The sequence below is a fragment of the Colias eurytheme genome, chromosome 18 (genome assembly GCF_061535395.1).
Source record: "Colias eurytheme isolate Ceu_HAF_F1 chromosome 18, ilColEury1 Martin Lab GWU primary, whole genome shotgun sequence".
Lineage (NCBI taxonomy): Eukaryota > Metazoa > Arthropoda > Insecta > Lepidoptera > Pieridae > Colias > Colias eurytheme.
In genome coordinates this window covers 6,960,706-6,976,414 of record NC_142997.1, presented here as the reverse complement: position 1 = coordinate 6,976,414, position 15,709 = coordinate 6,960,706, and the positions used below count along the sequence as shown (strand labels likewise).

Genomic DNA, 15,709 nt, shown 5'->3' with positions numbered 1-15,709 from the left:
AATGTTAGTCTGCATACTCCTCCGAAACGGGTGGACCGATTCTCATGAAATTTTCTGTGCATATCGGGTAAGTCTGAGAATCGGCCAACATCTATTTTTCATATGTACCACGGGCGAAGCCGGGGCGGACCGCTAGTATCTTATATATAAAATTCTCGTATCACAATGTTAGTCTGCATACTCCTCCGAAACGGGTGGACCGATTTTCATGAAATTTTCTGTGCATATCGGGTAAGTCTGAGAATCGGCCAACATCTATTTTTCATATGTACTACGGGCGAAGCCGGGGCGGGCCACTAGTATTATGTAAATTTTATGTTCAATATGATAATAAAGGAGAAATGTATGAATAAAGTATAAATATGTAATTTTAAATTTGTTTACCAAGTGAATAAAGTGTGTTTATTCCATTCGAATATTTTTTTGTATTAATTATAAGTACTTTAAAAAAATATGTTTAATTGGAATATCAGAAAAACGCATGCACTTCTTAAATATTAAAATTAATAAAATAAAAGATCGGGTTAAGTGCTATTTTTTCAATAATAAATAGAACAATAATAATTAATAATAATGTTTTAAAATGAGAAATAATTAAAAAAATGTTGTGTGGTTTTATGAAACCACGGTAAAAGTGAAACTGTTCGAACGGTTCCGAACACTGCTTTGTGTAGCGCATGTCGCGTGTCGGTCGGCTGCCGAGTAGGTACTCGGCAGCCGCGATACACGCGACATGCGCTACACAGACCAAAAAGTTTGAGACGATGTAATAAAAGTTTCACTTTAATAATTTTAAATGAAATAACTAATAAATAATATTAATAATTTTTTATTTAATTTTATCCATTCTATACCTACCAAAATCTTCAAAATCAATTTAGCGGTCCATATATCGTAACATTACATACTTTTCATTTACACTATAATACATTCGCATTCATAATATTAGAAATTGTATCATACCAAACACACCACAAAATTATTTATAATACATTTCTAGAAGAGTTTTAATTTTAAAGTAAAATAAATAATAAGTTAAAATATAGTTCTTCTAGTAAACTATCGAGTACAGCGTTGGTCAAGTCACATCACTACGATCACGTGGCGGCAGTGAGGCGCGCGAGCGAGACTGCGCGTGTCCGCCTCCCACCTCCTCTTCACCCCCGCGATGCTAGATTTATTTTCATAAAAATAAGTATAACAATCGACTTACTGATGAAATGTGATAATGGATTTCAATTTTGTGTATTTTATAGTATCATTTTTGCAAGAGAGAACTGCATATTTCACCATGTTTATTCGTAAATATGAATAAAATTCCAGAGCAACGCACTTCGTCAGCACTCAACCACGACTACGAGCGCGCGCGGCGGGAACGTCGTGTTGTTCCCACCTGTGCCTACTGTTCCCACTTGGTTGTTCGCACTCTATATACTATATATACTCTAAGATATAAACACTTTTCATACCCAATGCCGTTTCTTAAATTTTTAGTCTATGACAAATGACAAAAATGGCGCCCGCCAAAAATTTTGCTCGAACTAAGTTTTAAAAATGATTATCTAATTAATTACCTAATTATGAAAAGTTATTTCTTTGCACTTTGCCGCATTACTTGAATTATAAGTGCAATTATCGCAACACACTCGAGGGCATATTTGATGAGTTTCTTGGTTTTTTGCTTTAAAACAAACAAGACATGAACGCGACTATCGCGCTAAAGCGAGTGCAGTGAGGCCATTTGACCTATGTTGAGCGGAACATAAGTGATGTAGGCGGTGTCGTCTCCATACGTAGTAATAAGTAGGTGGTAATAGTATCTCAATGCATTTATATTTTTATTTAATCTATGATAAAGGTTAGGTATGAAGTCCGAGTAAAATCCTGCCTTTTCTTGTGGTGAGCATAAGTTTATTTTTATTGAGTTACAAATAAATTAAATCAACAGCAATGGTATACATACAGTAGTAGTGTGAGTGACGCCGTAACCCACCAAAATTGGTTTAAAACTTCTTGGTAACAAACGAGAAACTTATAGCAAATACAAAGTCGCAGTTGAGCCAAGCTCACTGTCAGCTTAAAAACAAGTCTGAGTCGTATTAGAAGTTAAACAGGAAATGCATTCAGAATTTCAGGCACAGACGCAAAATTTTCTTTATTCAACCAAATTACAAGCACAGTTCTCCTATTTTTATTCTTTATTATAAAACTTAGAACAGTCGTTAGTGCACGCTCATTAAAAAGCGTTCCTGAACTATATTTCCTCTGCATATTATTATTTCCCGAACGCCCACTTTTCTTTTAATCAAAACAATTTGCTGGTTAAGGGAAAATAATTTGTGTTTAATTGTTTAAAACAACGAGTATGCAATACTAAATATAAAGCAAATTATACCTTAAAGAAGATTCTCTCTCACATTTCGCAGACTCAAAACGAACTCATTAACCTATAATTCGATTTGAAATGTTAATTTATATTTCAGATACATTCGTGAAATTTCATAATCCGTTAATTGAAAATCGACAAGCCTCATTGACGACAATATTCCACACGCCTCAGCATCCGAGTGCAAAATGAACAGATAATATTTTAATTAAATTTTCATTCTAAGTACTGGCTGAATTCTGATTGATTGCTGTATGAATTGCTGCATAATTAATTACGTCACAAGAATATTAATGTCTGTAATGAATCGGTTTCAATTTTTATTGAATTGTATGTCCTGAAAGAGTGTATATCATTTAATTGTAAGGTTGTTAAATAGCACCTTTAATTTATTTGGAATAAGTTCCATTTTAGTTGCTGGTATTAGAGTCGTTTTCAAAATAATTGTACATTACTACAAAATGTTTGTCCCCCTAAAAAATCTTCGAAAAAAATATGGTTACGACTGAAATAAATCATTGTTACCGTTTTACAGACTAAACTTAAGCATACTGCATATCATTTCTGATAAAAAGCAATGAATTGCGATTCAAATTCTTACATAAATTTAATGTGAAAATAAAGTAACAAAAAAAGCTCCATACATTTTTTTATTGTCCCCTATGTGGACGACAATGAAAACCAATATTTTTATCAGAATTTTTGTATGAAACTTCCTATTTTTTTGTATCATAATTAAAAAGCAATGTTTCAAGTGTTATATCTGATAGATTAAACTATTTAAATTACCTTAAATAAACGAAGAATTACATATTATAAAAATGTCCCTATCAATCGTTACAATTTCGTGACACTGATTTATTGACATAATTAACCAACTTCTTGTATCACAAAGAAGAGGAATCTAACTCTAATCATTGGCAGCACTGGTCATGTCACGAAAAGTAAGGTCATATTAACGCGCCGCCATTTTGTTCGTCGTCCAGACATGGAAGAAGTCCAGTAGTGTGCTGTGCAAAAAATTTAGTTACAATTTCCTAACGACGTATTCTCAACAAAAGTAAGTACATTTTGAAGAATTCACCTACCGCAATTGTAATATACTAAAATTATGACTAGAGTAATAGATTACACTTTCAATCTAATGGTAAATGTGATTATGTTTTGTGTAAAAGTATTTCTTAGGTTATTTTTTACATGTTACTGACGAACAATTTCTTGACATTTACTGACGTCAGTAAATTGTAGACGGTAAAGCTGTGGTCTCATGTGTAAAGTATGAAAATAAGATATTAAAATGTGTGTTAAATTAATGTAACGAATAAAAATAAAGGAGAAAAACAATAAATCTCTCAAGATTATTTTTTTGTAACTACAGGCCATACTTTTTTAAACCATGATGTAGGGTTAGTAAAGTGGCCTTAGGGACTTGACTTTTCCTGGGATCTGATAACTTTTTTATAGTGAAAGCGGATCAGTGAGTCTTGGCCTCCAATTTTACAAGTGGTTTCTGATGGGATAACGCTTGCCTTATTGCATTTACTGTTGATCGCTTTTCCACCCACACGAGTGATGCTTACTTTTGTTTTTATTTTTATTCAAAATACATATATCCAACAGCTTTTTTTAGTTTCAGAATGCCGCTAACCAGTGCCGAACGGCAAAAAAATACATTGAAAAACTAAAAAAGCAAAACCCTGAAAAATATGAAAAGAAAAGGAAAAAACACCTCGAGAAAGTGAAACAAAGACAAAGAAAAATATCAGATCTTAATGACAGTGAAAAAGAAGCTCGAAGACAAAAATGGAAAGAAGCTAATGATAGAAGAAAAGAAAAGGAAAAGCAAACAGAGAATTATAAAAATTGATTGTTTGTTGATTATTTTGTAACTAAAAATATATATTTTTTTTAACTAGTGACTTCTTACTTTTTTATATGTAATATTACCTTATTCTGAATACAGCCTTACTTTTACAACTTCCTGACATTTCCTAACGAAACAGTTTACTGACAATTTCGTGACGTACAAATATTTTGAAAATGACCCATTAGCATTTTGTGTTAGTATAGGTGAATCAAATACTAATATTACAGTTAAACAGTTAGCTTTAATTATTATGTTTACGTGTGTAATTGTTATAAAGTTAAGAAGTTCATGGGATTTCGGAGAAAAACAATGTATTGACCAGGAAAGACTGGTAGATCCACCCTTGGGCTACCCGAATCACGCCCCTATGTGATGAAATAATCGTATTTTAGTGCCAATCGTGTTACAAATCCTGATGGATGGACTGTTAACGTTTTCTTGACATCTTCGTAATTGTTTGATTAAATATATTCGAAGAAGTGGTTTACTTTGAATTAAAGTTCTTTTGAATTGTTTTTTATAAAAAAAATATGGTATTATCATTAAAAATATATCTTCTACATATTATAAATCTTTAAAAAAGATATATTTTTCTTGTTCAATATTTCTTATAATATGTTTTATCAGAAACTGTGAGCAAACTTCAATAATTCTATTTATTTAATTACCTACCAAATATACAAGAAAATTATATAAAACATGCCAAAGCTTTTAAATTCACAGATAAAATATAATTACAAAAATTACGGTGTTAAAAGCGCGGCATCACCAAGACCTCTTAACGTATAAAATGTTTTACTTAACACGAACCAAGTTTTCAGGGTAATTTTAAGTCTTTTTAGGAATCTCTGCCGAAATAATACGTAATCTCAAATCTGAAAGCTATAATGTAGCTTTAATTTATTAATCATAAATACGAATATGACTTGATATAAATTTATAGAAAGTAACATATTATGACACCATTTAAGTATTGTAAAAAAATAGATCTTGATCAGTCGAGAGAAGAGAACAGCTTATAGCAATAGCAATACGAATAGTATTGTTTTATATGATCAGAATTTCAATTTCTCAGCCCAAAATTAATAATGTATTATATTAATAATGTATTCCTAGAATTCTAAGCCTAGAATAAATTCATTATTTAATATACTTACCGATTATTAACCACGTTTAAATTATTCTGAAACTGAAATCATGACAACAAGACACATGTCAAAATGTCATACTCGCATATATTACGTGGAATTATCAATTATTTCTAGGTGAACTCAATCAAGATATGGGTTTCATGTGGGTTATGATCAAAAAAATTATGACATCACAGATCTGCGAAATAATTTTGCCACTCAGTCTGTAAGCCAAGCAGTCAGCAGATCTAATACTTTGAAATAAACAATGCACGTAAACAGGTTTCTTGGCATTGAACCCACTACGTTTATCTGTAACTCAAGTGCCGTAGCGTAGGTCAAACGTAAAATGGGTCAAGCTGTAATATATTCTTGCTGTGTTGACACGCTAAGATGAATGGCGAGCTATTTCCAATGCCTATAAAAATAACTCTTGGCTCTGAGCTTTTTACCGCCCTAGCGTTTATTAAGCGATCCTAAATCTTTAAGCATGACGACGCTTGAATCTGATATCTAATCTGTTTGTTCTTAACAGTGTAAATAATAGAGGTAATTGTAATCATGTATCACAGTAAAACAATCGTGAAATGTACAAAAGTGTTTTTACTATTAATCTTGCATTCACATTCTTTTCATTTGCCATTACTTTCACAATGTGAAGCCGCTCAAACATTTTTTCAATGTAATTCAATATCAAATTTATTGTAGAGTAAATTGTCTTCTTACCCGACATATTTATATTAAAGAAGAATATGTAGCAGTATAAGTAGAAAAATTGGAAGAGGCCTTCGTCCAGCAGTGGACAAACAAAGGCTGGTAATGATGATGATGATGATGAAGTAGAAAACTATTACTTACTTATAAATTCAAGGATCACAACAATGCATTATCAGAAAAATTTTAAAGAGCCGATAACCGAAACCAGCTACGCGCCTCGTAGATATCAGCTAGTGTATTGAATAATTAATGAAGTCGTTCCTTGTAGGAATCCACTGAATATTATGACACTAATGCCTCGCTATCTAGAGCATGCACGCGGTCTGCACATATCACACATTCCGCCGGGTTAGAGACTTAATTAAACCCGGCTATATCAAGAATCAAGTCTGAATTAACCCGTGGAATTGAGAGCTTTATGTAATAACTACAATCGTATTTAATTACTGTTGTTCTGTTGTGAATTCGAGTGTTTGATATATTTTTGGATATATTAACGTTTGATAATGATTTAAACTAAAAGTGATGAGTAATTTACAATCGAAATGGCTCTTTAAATTAAATAAAAATTGCCATCAGGCGGCTCTCGTTTCCGTTTCGCTGTCACGTTCTTCTCCTCGGTTTATTTTTAATTGAAAAGTGATGCCCGGTTTTGTTTTAATTGTATTATTTCAATATTCTTGAAAATAGCATGATTTGCATTCTTTAATAATGTTTTTTATTTCATTTTTCTGAACACAAATCATTGGTCTCTAATAAAATATAGTATCTAGATTAACTTTATCTTTAGATTTTACAATTTATTATTATGTAATTAATGAACTATTGAACTTTTCCCCTTTTTCATAGGATAGGAGATTAATTCGATATATAAAATTAATAAAACTGTTTAACTAAGTTACCCTAAATATACCCTAAATATACCTTTTTACAGTCAACAGAGATGAAAATACAAAAAGTTCTTTCCTCTTTTTTGATCGAATTCGAGTCGGCCACATTGTTCGATTCACAATCGATTTACTTTTTGTTCCATTTTGCTCACACAGAAATATCCTCTCGTTTATTATTAGCCTGTTCCTATACAGATAACATCAATTGGATAACTAATAAAAATACTAATAAAGCTACCACAAAATTATCGAATTCAAAGTTCATAATATAAGAAATTATTGTATAAGTAGGAAGTTGGTATAAAATACGCGCGAACTATATTAATCTGTACCCGCGCCTGATCCAGATCCAATTAACAACTTTAATGGACCAATTTATCTCAGAGGTAAAAGTAGTAATGTAACACTGCTTTGTGTCCAATAACTAATCAGTATGGTATCGGGAACTTCTAAAGTGAAATTTATACGCAGTTACCGCAGAGGATAATGCATCGTAGTTTTAAACAATTTTTCCGCATTTTAATATATTACTCTAGTAAATTTCGTACGGGATAGCTGCGTCATCAACTTCTGCCAGTTTTTCGTCCGTTGTGCTTGATTTATATTTAAACTGACGCGTTTATCGCACACTGCAATGGCACACTGTTTGCGTTATTACGCTACATTTACTGACTAGCAAAAAGGAGAGCAAAAAATTTTGCGTCAATGATTAAGAGTATATATAGTATTAGATATATTAGACATTTTCAGAATTTCGATTATTTAATGTTTTGTTTCATGTTGTGTTGTTTTAATTTTAATTATTGTATTTGTGTTTGTGGAGTCAAATAAATGATCTTTCTTTCTTTCTTTCTAATAACGTAACTCTTCTACTTTTAATAAGTTTTGCAAACAAATATATAACACTATGTGAAATACAGAAACAATGTTTTAAAGGACATAATATTGCAACTGAGTTCAAAAAAATAATAAACGATACTATTTTTCCGTGTATTTATTCATATTTCCAAAATAAATTCAAATTGGAGTGTCCAATTTTATCATCAAGAATCACGACCCCAATAAAGAACAGCAAAATTCATTATTATTTACAATAACAAAGCGAACGGTTGATATCCAATTATTTCTTTATTCCATTGTTTCACACGGAAATTTTTTTAATTGGTGTATGGAGTGCTGTTGCGATATGTCATATTGCGCTCCTGCCACAAATGCAATCAATTTTGTGTTATTTTAGGGCGTTTGGCCAAAGGAAAATACCAATCCTATTGAATCTAAATCGGCAATTTATCATTAAATTATTAGCAAGATGATGAAGATGATCATCTTGCTAATAATGAAGAAATGAAGATGATTTTCACCATGATGCCTTATGTACGTCGTCCAAATATAATCTATACATCTATACAAATATTATAAAGAGGAAAGGTTTGATTTTTTGTTTGTTTGTTTGTTTGTATGAATTGAATAGGCTCCGAAACTACTTGGCAGATTTGAAAAATTCTTTCACTGTTGGAAAGCTACATCATTTCTGAGTGACATAGGCTAGGTTTTATCCCGGAAATCCCACGGGAACGGGAACTATGCGGGTTTTTTTTTTGAAAACGCGGGCGAAGCCGCAGGCGGAAAGCTAGTACTAAATACAATGGCTCTACACTCTAATAACAACGAAGATAACAGTATGTAGACACAAACATTATTAAATTTCCAACAAAAAAAAATCTACCAAGAAAAATTCGACCGCGTAGGAATATATTTAATAAAAGTTATTGTAGCAAGCCACGCTGATTGAAATCTTTGTTGGGGTGAATATTTAACACTGTAGGTACCTCCAACTTATTTTTATGTTATTTTATGTTAAAAGTGACTATAGTAATATTATTAATACAATATATAATATGAAACTTGCTGCTTCATTATTCAGTTTTCAAGCTCAAACCGAAGTAAGAGATTGAGTTATAAGAAAATTGAAAAAGAATATAAGTTACTTCTTCAGAATATACAAATTTGAAGTGTGTGAAAAAATATAATGCGCAAATGAAGTGTGGAAATCCTATGTAGGCATATTATACACATCCGTAATAATACATATTAAAAAAGTACGTATTTGTAAAATTTTCAACATTCATTTCGGCTTTTAATTCAGCATCCGACCTTTAAATATTTATATTATTAAGAACAGACAATTTCCCCCGTACAGTTAAACGTTATGTTTTGTGAGATATGGTAGTGTAAGATAGCGAAAAGCACTCGAAATGGTTCATATAAATATGCACACGTCCCGAGCCTGCTTATGCTTGCCAAATTCGCCTGGCACGCTTTATGTAACCTTGATTTAAGATTTGGCTTCAAGCCTTTAAATTGCCCTCAAAGGATCTAACGAAATATATTTTCATTCGAAGTATGTAATTGTTCTTGTCTAACTGTAACTTTCGAGTCGTTTTGTACAAAACAATTAAAAAATTTAGTTTATTTTCTGCGTATTCTGACGAAGGTCCTATATGATATATTGATAATATTATGATACTTATATTTTGATCTCCTTCATTTCAATAAAGTTAGTAAAACATCAAGCAGAATAAAGCAAAGTAACTTACAGAATTTATGTAGAACAGTGTTGAAATTATTTTTTTTATTTTATTTAAATAACGGAAAGCAAACAATACAAACAACTAAACAAGCCATGTTGTTAACTACACTAGAAATAGAAAATGTAGAGAACTACTCGGTTTACTTTAGCTCAGTTTTCTAGTCGTCTAAAGAATCTTTGAATGTTAGCGTTAAAGCAAAATCGTTTTGATGTTAGCTGTAAAAGCGTTTCCCTGTTAAAAAGGTTCGCTTTTTTAATGACGATGTTTATTAAGGTCTGTGAGCCTTACATTTTCTGTAGAATAAGTGCACAATACTTTACCATTCATTGTTATGTATTTTTGACTTAGAATAAGTAAATTCATTATTTTTGGTGCAATGCGCTTAGTAATAATGAAAATACTTTTTGTCAAGACTTTCAAAACATGTCAAGTACCGAGTATTTTTAGCCCTGTTACGTTGTTTTTAATTAAAAACCAACCTTAAATTACTGTAATGATGGATTAAAGGCATTTAGATACATAGAGAACGAAAGCCTGGGTTATAAATTTAAGAAAATTCGCGGTTACAAAATTGGATCAGGTTTAAAGGATTGTTTAAAATTTGAATAGATAAAATAATAAATATTTTTTTACGTACCAATTAATAAGTCAATTATATAGGTACTTAAGTATGTTTGGTTCTAATTCGTTCTTTAAGTTTGATATCATACATAAACAATGGCTTTACAATTCTTATCCTTGTTTGTTTTCTTTTAGCCATATTACTTTACGGAGATATCTATGTAATGCGAAGAGTAAGGAAACAAAGACTCACAGTTCTTAAGTACGAATGAATAATACTTTGAAAGGAAATAAAGGTATAATGTGGAAAACAAGGAAATGTAAGCTTAGCTTATGATTAAATACAAAAGTTTTGTTTTGAATCCGTAAAACTTAGCAACGCAAAAAGCCGCTTAAAGGTAAACAGGGTTGCTTTTCATTTAATTAAATGTTCTTGGAAGGATTCTGATGATTCTGCTTCGGGGAACTTCAAAGAGTTTTGTCGTAAATATCTACGTCTGCGTTGCGCAGGGTAATTTAGTCATTTTTGTTTCTTCAAGTTTTAAGGAAAGGAGTTTATAGGTACAAGATGAAATGGTTGACTCTCTTCATGAAAAAAAATCGTTATTGGCTAACTCTAATATTTCCTACATTCAATTATAGTTAAATAGTAGGTATATTGATCAAACGAAAACACATAAAATAATAATTTTAAAAGTAGGAATAAAATACGCTACAAATGGGGAACATCAGTCGTTTTTGTTTAACTTCGTTTAACAGGTTAATAATATCATAGTATTTATACCTACTATGAAAATATTATAATTTTATACTTTTTCTTGGGTACAAATGATTAAGACATATTTCAGGAAATTAAGTAGATAGGTATCTATGTTTTTATATTCGTAGATATATATTATGATACTTTAAGAATACATTGACTTAGTAACATAAAATTAAATTGATTTCATTTAAATTTTAAATGATCGCAAGTCATTAACTGTAAATAATATAAAAGAAAAACAATAGGTACCCACCATCTTTGAATGTGAAACAATAAACTTAGCAAATAGAAATATGATGAAACTTTATATCAATATCTCCAGGCGAAACAAGTCAAAAATGTATGAATACATTTGAGTAAATAAATAACATATTTCTTGGGAATTTAATATTATATCTTTCAATATAATATGAGAAACTATAGAAATAACAGACAAAGGACGGGACAGACTAGTGTATAAAATACAAATATTTAAAATTCAACAATACAGACTGTTGAAATATAATATCAATTAAATAGATATTAGTTACGATAAACATAGATTAAGACTTTCAAATTTCAAGTGAATTTAATCAATATAAAACAAAGCCTAAAACTTTGACGTGTTAAAATATGTTTCTTTGATCAATATAGGCGAAAGTAGTTCTCTGTCGTTACCTATGTTTATTATTATGCTTTAGCGCTTCAACCAATGAACCAATTATACGAGTAGCAAGGCTCCTAGATAAATAGACCTTGTGAACATCGACTTTTTTTACGAATACACATTCACAAATCTTGCATTTAATAGATCTAATGCTAAACTAGTACGCTACCAATCTTGCGATCTTGAAGATGATTATCTACTTATTGCAATATCTATTTAAAAATTGCACTCGTTACATAAAATATTAAATATGTCGACCATTCATAATAAGCTTAAATCAATCATTTGTAAGTACCTAATCTTGTTTAAGTCGAATGTATGTTAAACGTGCAACTACAAACTCATTTTGCTTTTAAATAAATATATTTTACTTTTTCGGAATAAGCAAATGCATTTACAAGAATGCAAGAAAAACTGAAGAATAGTCGAGACAAGTCTCAAGTACACAATATATTACGTAAAGGATACACATAAGGAACAACCAGACAGGAGATTAATGTAGACCATGACTAAGTAAGTTTGAGACGCTTTCTCTACCTAGCTGTCATTAATACTTGCTTCTAGTATTTCACCACCAAGTCATTTTATAACACCAGTCCAGAGGAAATATTTCAATTTTATATAAGAGTGGAAAATTATCTTAACGCATGTAGTATCGTCGTCAAATTACTGCGTGACACTTAGAAATCGAGACTAGATTGAGCTACTATTTTCTAGAAATCTATTTAGAACATTGGTATTAATAAGTTGCAATTATCTTTTTGTATCTATATGTATTATGTTATTCCAAGGATTACTTCATTTTGTCATATTTATTTTGACTGCAAGTTTAAAATAGAACCATACTACAGCAAACTTTTAAGATAATATAAGATTGTTATCAGGCACGACAAAATGTTTTATATAATACCTACTCCTCAATTAAATTGTATACGGAAATAAATTTCTATATTGTTTCATTAAAACCAAAAAACAATATTTAACACTATCAACATTATGACACACGTGTTATAAAATTTATATTATCAGATTCTAGGAAATCTAATAACAAAGTAGATAATAATAAAATTGTGTTAAATCAACAAACAGATAGTACTAGATAAGACAATAAACAATACAAATGAACAAGCACAATATACCTTCACCTTCAAAATTCTTTGTTTTACTAACGGTGCATTTACATCAAACGAAGATAGAGCTAGAGCAAGAGCATTCTTTGGTGATCTTTAGTGTAAACGAAAACTGATCGTATTCAGAGTTACTCAGTATTAGAACTTTGCATAAATCTTTTCAAACGCACTAAAAACAATGAAAGAGTGCTTACACTAAAAGAATTTGTATTTGAATATAGTGGGGTTAGAATGAGCATCAGCTCGTTTGATGTAAATGCACCATAACACTAGTGATAAGCAAGCGATGACGTTAAGAACATTACAGACCGAGGAGGCTTTGCCGTAGTCCGTCGTTGATTAATGAAGGTGAGGATAATAACAGATTGTCTCAAGTTATCTTGGAGAACTGTATCCCAGTGTAACTGTATTCACCTATTATTTCGGATATTAGAGCTGAGAGTTGATGTCAATAAAAATTTATAGAGTGCAAGTTTTTGGTAAATTCAAAATTGGTATACTTACCTACAATAGGTAGACATAATATACTTATTTTATTTTTGATTCATAAATGTTTCACTTCCATTTAAAAAGTAATTCGTGAAATCAAAATGCTTATCTCATTATGGGAATAATTAATTTCGTCAATTTATATCACATTTTCTTATGGGAATACGCGAAAATATTTTCTTGACAGTGATGGAATCTGCTCATTTCAAGGAAATGGATTTCATAATCATTCATTCATTACTTACTTTATTATAAAAATATTAAAATTTTATGTACTTTTTTTTTAATAAAATCAATCTCACAATACATATTATCTTAATTTAAGTAGTAAGTGATATTACACTTGGTTGTTTTATTCCACTAAGTAATAGTAAAGTTTTAATTGTTTCATCGTAAAAGTATATAAAACAAAAGGTATAAAATTATGTCAGTAAAAATATTTTGTTCCAAACAAAACCGTACATAGACTGCGCCACAAATATGCAGACAGATAAGTGTTATAATTTTATTCACAGTACAATTTATTGTTAACTGCATAATTAACTGATAACTAAAATAGCTAACAACATATAACTCAAACACGCTAAGTTTGAACCTCAAGTCGATTTCTTCATACTGAAGCTGTTTGCAAAACAGGAATCGCTGTTACTTAAAAAAATTGACAATTGCTTTTCTGGTACAATTGTAATAATTGAAGGAAGTGGTGCAACACATTCCAACGAAGTGCAAACGAAGTGCAAAGTCGCTTGGTAGAGTTGTACCTAAATCTAAAGCCCTTTATTTTGCAGTCTGCCAAATAAAATACCTACCTACGTCCTTGTTCGCCCGTTCCAGTTGTTTTACTTCTTATCTCTTTGCAGAGAAACCTTTTAACTCAACCTGTTTTTGTTTAGCTGATCGACTTTTTAACTTGCAACTAAAAAAAGCGTAATTTTGCACTTTGCCATAAAAAAGAGTGCATCATTATAAAGGTATCTCAAAACAGGACTTGATTTATAAGCCTGGTAATAATATTATTTTGTCGTCATAATAAATCATCCGTCAATATATTATATATATATATATATATATATATATATATATATATATATATATAAATCATCCGTCATATAAATCATCCGTCAATATATTATATCCGTCAATATATCTATAATATAAAGCTGACGTGTTTTCTTATTTGTTTGAACGCGCTAGTCTAAGGAACGAATGGACCGATTTAAAAAATTCTTTCAGCGATGTATTTTTACGTGATCACTAAAATAGGCTAAACGTGTACCTACCTACAACAGGTAAAGCTGGGGCAGAGCGTTAGTTTAACATACATGAATATTGAACAATTTACAATAATTATCGTTGCATAATTATGTGAGGCTGTAACATAGAAAAGGAAGGCCCTGTTATCAACTTATTACGTGTGGAATATTAATTAATAGGTAAGGCCCGATAATATGAAATTCAAGTACATATACGTATTTAAAAATGAATGATACATTTATTTATTTTTTTTAAAACCCGTTAATAATATAATAAGTTGAAGATATTTTTTTAATGTAGTTAAAAAGTTAATATTCACCTTAATTATATTATTAAAATTAATTGTATTTTATAAAATTTTAGACTTATATTAAAATCCTAAAAAAACGTGTTATTATACAAACACAATATATAAAATTAAATATTTGCCGTATTATAATACTAAAAAAATTAACATATAATTAATAAAAATCATTCTGATAAAAACTTACATTTTTATAGCGAATGTAAAGCATAAGCTCCACACTAATCGCACTCACTTAATATTTTAACATCACAGAACATCGTATTTTTAATTCACTCACAAATACGTAGAGATCACATGTACACACGACCGTCCTGTAGGGAGGACGACGGCACACTGAAGTCTGAAACTGAACTCTGAAGTGTGTACGAAGATAGAGCTATCGGTTAGGCAGTCAGGGGTAAAGCCTAGCGGCGAATAAAATATATCGTTCACCCTTTTCACTTCCACAGCCATCAGCTTTCAGCGTTCATCCACAAAGCACTTATAGTGCCCACTCTTGAGGCAAAAAGCGAGCGCGGTGCGACGTTTCGATAACAATTTTTATATTGAAGTCAAAAGGTATCGTAAAATATATTTTAGTTTTAGATTGTTTGTTAATATTGAATAATATAAACAATACATATTTTTTACAATCTTTGTTAAGATACCTTAAATTATTAATTATGCAAGTGCATTTTATGTTACATTCTAACAGCATAAATCGATAATTTGGTACCCTTGTTACATTGCAGCAATATTTTTCAAACGCACATCTATGAACAAAATGATTACATAATACAATCTCTGTTTATTTCCTAAAAAAAGTTGATTGCACAAATTAAAGATTAAAAGACTATCGCTATCTGTCTCTATGTACGTTTAGATCTTAAGAACTACGCAGCAGATTTTGATGAGGATTTTTTTTATACATAATAGATAGAGATTTTATTTAAACGTCGCAAAATTAATAGGTTTATTCGTGAGGTTTATACTTACTGC

At 30.5% G+C, this 15,709-nt stretch overlaps 1 protein-coding gene across 1 annotated transcript in view; it reads right to left on the bottom strand.

Moving 5' to 3' along the window:
• LOC149900775 (uncharacterized) overlaps window positions 1–15,052 on the bottom strand; it is a 37,770-nt gene extending 22,718 nt beyond the window's left edge. Inside the window, exon 1 of the mRNA XM_090112408.1 lies at window positions 14,916–15,052. Within this exon, the coding sequence (XP_089968534.1) occupies window positions 14,916–14,917 (2 nt within the window). The 5' untranslated portion in view covers window positions 14,918–15,052. The remainder of the gene's footprint in view (window positions 1–14,915) is intronic.
• Between the last annotated feature and the right edge of the window lie 657 nt (window positions 15,053–15,709).